Here is a 6,272-nt window from a genome sequence, read left to right as displayed (position 1 = left end):
CAATTCCTCTACTTGGTATTTACCCACAAGAAATATGAGCCATAACATGAGTAGATATATGCATACCAATGTTCATAGCAGCACTATTTACAATAGCAAAAAGATGGAGACAGTCAAAGTACCCATCAACTGAAGAATGGATAAACAAACTGTGGTACATACATACAATGGAATTGTATGCTACCTTGAAGAATAACAAGGAAGCCACCACATAACATGGATGAACCTTGAGGACATTATGTTAAGTGAAATTAGTCAGTCAGAAAAGGACAATACTGCATAGGACCACTGCTGTAAAAGACTAAGAAAAAGAACCCATACTAAAAGGGGGGAGATTCTTTGCTGGTTGATTGAATGTGGGGGTGGGGTGAGAAGAGGGAGGGGAAGGTGGAGCACAGGGCAGGGAATACACATAGGATAGTTTGGGTGCTAGGGAGTGGGGGCAATACACAAGAAGGGGGAGGGGAATGGAAAAACAAGGCGGATGGGAGAGCAATTAGGTTTGCATGGACTAAGTGGGACAGAGGTAAAGAATTATGTATGCACAACCTTGGAACAACAGAACTCTGGGATACAAGCATTGAGACATGGTTGGAATGGGCAAAAGGGGGAAATAATGTTAAGATACTTGGCTGTCTTTTGAATCTTGGTTTCCCTGGCATACCTTTATAAAATTGACACTGGAGGGGGTAGAGAAAGAAATTGCCAGAAATATCACCATAGAAAGCTTGTAAGTCCATCTTCTGCCTATAACTGATTGAAATAAGTAAAATGGGGCTACAACTTGCCCAGTGAAGGAGGCTTCCTGTGCATTATGTAAGACTATAGGTGGAATCCTGAACAGTATCCAGAATCTTCAGAGGTGGGGAATTTCCACTTGAAAGGAAAAGCAGACCAGCCTGGAGTGGCTAGAAGAACAGAAGATACTTCTTGAAAGGAAGACTGACAGGAAAAATACAAGACAATATAGGCAGACCGACTGATTTCTACAAGAACAAGCAAGTTGCTTGCCCAGGTTATATCAAGGCAAGTGGTCAGGTCCCCTAAGAGCAAAACCCTGTTCCAAGACTAAGACAATGGGAATACACGCTCTGATTAGTGACCACGTTTGTCACCGATAAGGGGAAGTAAGGGAAAAACAGCAATGAAGCTGCGAGCTAAGCCCTACAATGTTCAATAGACTCCTGTGAACCCTGGTAGACACCTGGTCAGCCAGCAATGTGGCAAGACCTGGGGACTCTAGGGCCCAGAGTCAGTGACATAGCCACAGAGGACTAGAATGGAGAGTGAAGCGTCCAGCTGATTAGAAGAGAGGACATATGCATGAGAACACCCACACTTGCAGATAATACCCACTTGACCTGGCTTCAGTGACTGGATGATCAGAGCTCAACTAGAAGAAGAAAGAAGAAAAATAGAGTAATCTGATACAATTTGATGAACTTGACCTACACCTATGGATGCAGTAGCTCAAAAGAGTGAATATTTACAGCAAGGATCATTCTCTCCCCCTACATACACAGGGTAGACAGCGATGGGTAACTTGAACATTGGCTACCCAAAGAGGAGGGGGCTACGAAGGCAAGAAGTGACTGGCTTACAAGATTTCAAGAGGTAACCTATACCGTTAGGGCACGGAGGAAGGTAGAATCTCCACTGAGTAGTATCCAATGTGTCTAGTCGGGGATGATGAAAGGAAATGCAGATAGGTCTCTTGTGATACAATAGTGAATAATTGTTATCAGGACTGATTGTGAGGGTTGGAAATGTAAAGGTAGATGTTTTGTATCAAGGAAGGGAGTGATTAACTTTGCAGTCTAGGAACGGAGGTCCCTGGGATCATCAAGGGAGAAGAGCAGAGAGTGGGATCCTACCCAGAGAAGCAGTGACTCCAGAGATGGAGGTAGAGACGATGATGTGGAGAGATGGAGCAGCTGGGGACTTTAGACCCAGAGAGGGAGAGGGCCTGTGTGCTGAGGACCAGGGGGCAGGCTTGCAGGATATACCCTTTGGTTTGTTGATGATGCACGGAGGGGATTGTAACCATGGCAATGAAATTATATACAATAGGGTTAATGTAAAACTAATGTTCTCCCATGTAAACTATCACATAATTCACAATAAAACATTAAAAAAATATATTTCATTTTACTTGGATCTACTATCAACACTCAGGAAAGCAGCAGTCAAGAAAATCAAATGACATACTGCATGAGGCAAATTTGCTGCACAAGACCTCTCTCAAGTGTTATAGAGCAAAGATTTCAGTTTGAGGACCAAGGTCTGCCTGATCCAAGTCATGGTATTTTCAACAGCTTTATATACATGTGCAATTTGGACAATAAGTAAGGAATACCATAGAATAATTAATGTATTTGAGTTATGCTGTTGGAGAAGAATCTTAAAAGTATCATAGAGTGCCAGAAAACCAAAGAAATCTGTGTTGGAAGAAGTACAGCTAGAATCCTTAGCCAGGATGGCAAGATTTTGTCTTCATATTTCAGACATATTATCAGGTGGGATAGTCCCTGGAGAAGGACATCATGCCTGGTTATGTAAAAATTTGGAAGACCCCCAGTGAGATGGATTGGCACAGTGGCAGTAGCAATGGGTTCAGGTGTAACGATTGTGAGGATGGTGCAAGACCTGGCAGTGTTGTATTATGCATACATGAGGCAGAACCTACTGGTGATACCTAAAAAAAAACAACTTTTCCATATGAAAGTTGGACATTGAATGAGGAAGACCACAGGTGAATCAATGTATTTGAATTATGGTATTGGAGAAGAATATTGAAAGTACTGTACATGACCAGAAAAACAAATCTGTCTTAAAAGAAGAGAAGCCCGAATGTTATTTAGAAGCAAGAATAGTAAGACTGGTAGCTTGTGCTTTGGATATTTTTGTCAGATGTGATCAATCTCTGGAGAAGGAAATCATACTTGCTAAAATGGAGGGTCTGCAAAAAAGAGAAGGACGTCCCTCCCCCCCAATGAAATGTAGTGACACAGTTGGTGGCAACAGTGGACTCAAACATAACAACTGTGAGGATGGTATAGGACCAGACACCAGACAGTGTTTTGTTCTGTGGTGCATAGGATCTTTATGAGTTGGAACCAACTTGATGGTACCTAGTGATGCTACAGGATGATGCACTGGACCGCAAGATTAGTTTGAACTGCAAAGTTGGCAGTTCAAGCCCACAAACTGCTCCTTGGAAACCTATACAGGGTCAGAACTGACTCAACGGCACTTAACAACAACAAAAGGATTATTTTGCTTACACCTTTGATTCCCAAGAATCTCACTGTAGTAAATTTATCATTATTTAAACTGTAATAGTAAGGAGCTCTGGTAGTGTAGTGGTTACGAATCGGGCTGTGAGCCGCAAGGTCAGCAGTTCGAAATTACCAGCGGTTCCATGGGAGAAAGATGAGGCTGTCTGCTCCCATAAAGATTTACAGCCTAGGAAACCCTGCGTAGGGTCGCTATGAGTCGGAACCGACTCCACGGCACTTAACAACAACAACAAACTGTAATAGTATAATAGGAAGGAGCTCTGGTAGCGTAGTGGTTACGAATCGGGCTGTGAACCTTAAGGTCATTAGTTCAAAACTACCAGCTGGTCTGCAGGAGAAAGATGAGGCATTCTGCTTCCATAAAGATTTATAGCCTCGGAAACCCAGTACAGGGTCGCTATGGGTCGGAACCGACTCTATGGCACTTAACAACAACAACAACAGTATAATAGGAAAGGAGTTCTGGTAGCGTAGTGATTACGAATCGGACTGCAAACCTCAAGTCAGCAGTTCAAAACTACCAGCTGTTCCATGGAAGAAAGATGAGGCTTTCTGCTCCCGTAATGATTTATGGCCTCGGAAACCCTTTACAGCGTCACTGTGAGTCGGAACCGACTCCATGGCACATAACCACCACCACCAGTATAATAGGAAGCTACTCAATTGCAGTGGATTTTGATAATAATAAAAGATTCAGCATGACAGTATAAACAATATTGATGTGTTTGTTTTGTTTTGTAAACAGATTTCTGACTTAATGTGTTAGAAAGCAAAAGCTGTACAGATTTTCATAGTTCCGTCTGGGAAAGTTTTCAATTTCATATAATTATTTCTTATTCATTTAATTTTACTGGGAATTAATATCTTTCCTCTGAGCTTACATTTCTTCAAACAAGTGGTCAGCAAACTTTTTCTGTACGGTACCAGATAATGAATATTTTAAGCTTTGTAGGTCATACAGTTTCTGCTGCATATTCTTATTTATTTATTTATTTTAAATTTATTTATGTAAAAACCATTCTTGTGGGCTGTACAGAAACAGGGCAGAATAATTTGTCAACTCTTAATATTTATAGCCCAAACTATAGGTGATAATTCTCTTTCTTACAAGATGTTTTTTCTTCTTTTAGGAAACAATGCCTCCACCAACACATACTGCATTTTCTGGGCACCATCTGCCATTTGTTGGTTTTACATATACTAGTAGCTGGTAAGTTTCAAATGTTAAATAATTTAGACAATTTAAATCAAATTTGAATTAATTTAAGTTGTAAAAATATATAATGTTTAAAACAGCTTTGTAAATTAAAAAAAATTTTTTTTTAATGATCCTACTGGGAAAAGTTGGAGTCCTGGTGTGGCACTATAGGGTAAGCACTGGACTGCTAACTGAAAGGTCAGCAGTTCAAACCTGCCAATCATTCTTTGGCTCTATATACAGGGTCGCTGAGTCAGGACCAACTTGACGACACTTAATAACAACTGGGAAAAGTTAGATAATGCAAAATTAATAAAACACAAAACTTTAGCTCATTGTGGAAGGGAAAGAATAGAAAAACGTAGAGAACTCATAATCATAGCATTGGAGCAGTAGATTCCAGTGCTAACCAAAAGGGTTGTGGTTCAAACCTACCAGCTCCTCCCTGGAAGAAAGATGTGACTGTCTCTCTCATAAGGATTTACAACTTTGGAAACCCTATATAGAGCTGCTCTGTGTCAGAATTGGCTGATGTAGTAGGTTTTATTTTGTTTTTGTGCTATTGATAAATATTCTCTAGATGTCAATCAATAGAACTTTCAACCATCAGCCCTACCATCTTTCGGCTGACTATTCATAATGCTCTCATTCTGTTGTTGTTAAGTGTCTTCAAGTTGGTTTCAACTCATAGCAACTCTGTATAGAGTTTCCAAGGAGTAACTGGTGAGCGTGAACTGCCGATCTTGCAATTCAAAGTGCATTGCAGTCAGTGCCATTTACCTACAGCACCACACCAGGACTACCATTCCTACTTACTCCATTGAATATAATTATAATCCTTCCTGTGATGGTCGTCGTGGTTGTGTGCCATGGAATTGGTTGCAACTCATTGTGACCCTGTACAGGGTTTCCAAGGCTATAAATTTTTACAGGAGCCGAAAGCCTCATCTTCTGTGGAACAACTGGTAGTTTCGAACTGCTGACCTTGCGATTCACAGCCCAATTCATAACCACTACGGTACCAGAGCTCCTTAATTCCTTCCAGCATTTTCATCCTGTTCTGTTTGTTTTGCTAACCCACATCATTGTCATTGAGTCTATTCTGATATATGGTAACCCTACAGAGCAGAATAGAACTGCCCCACAGGGTTTCCAAGCCTGTAAATCTTTACAGAAGCGGACTAGCATATTTTTCTCTGTGAGCCAACTAGTAGGTTCAAGCCACCAACTTTTCCATGGTGTGCCACCAGGGCTTGCTTTGCTAGGTCAATATTTATTAAAACCAGTTCTCTGCATAGATGAGATGAGAAAAGTTCTAGTCTTTCTTAACTTTGAATTCATTGTCATCAACCTCAAGTGTGCCTTTTGCTGCCTGGTAATAAGGTAATAAATAGAAAAAAAAATACTACACTGAATTAAAGTACTTCACTATTGTATTCAAAGTCTGGTAAAGACTATGAATGGTGGATTTGACTATGATTTCACTTAGGTGGTCAAAGTGTTTTAAACTTTCAGTAACCCATCAGGAAACTTTGTTTCATAATTTATGATTTTTTTTTAAAAGTTCAAAATTGGGGATTTAAATTTTTGTATTAAAAAATGCATCTATTGGCGGATCGGGTGGACGTATAGCAGAGAGCTTCGCCAACAACAACACAGAATACCCGACCAAGCAGGTTCAGGGGATGGTCCCAGAACTCTGAACCACATATAAAGGAATACTTAGAAGGTTGGAAGGCTCACAGCTGGGGGAATTTGTGGCAGAAGCAAGAAAT

At 40.6% G+C, this 6,272-nt stretch overlaps 1 protein-coding gene across 3 annotated transcripts in view; it reads left to right on the top strand.

The window, feature by feature from the left end:
- Positions 1 to 6,272, top strand: part of CDC42BPA (CDC42 binding protein kinase alpha (DMPK-like)) — a 628,044-nt gene that overhangs the window by 335,489 nt on the left and 286,283 nt on the right. For all 3 annotated transcript variants that reach the window (XM_006871264.1, XM_006871263.1, XM_006871265.1), the window contains one exon: positions 4,430 to 4,509. In XM_006871264.1, coding sequence (XP_006871326.1) covers positions 4,430 to 4,509 — 80 coding nt within the window. The remainder of the gene's footprint in view (positions 1 to 4,429; positions 4,510 to 6,272) is intronic.

Source organism: Chrysochloris asiatica, unplaced genomic scaffold (assembly GCF_000296735.1).
Source record: "Chrysochloris asiatica unplaced genomic scaffold, ChrAsi1.0 scaffold00165, whole genome shotgun sequence".
Classification (NCBI taxonomy): domain Eukaryota; kingdom Metazoa; phylum Chordata; class Mammalia; order Afrosoricida; family Chrysochloridae; genus Chrysochloris; species Chrysochloris asiatica.
This window is presented reverse-complemented; position numbering and strand designations above follow the sequence as displayed.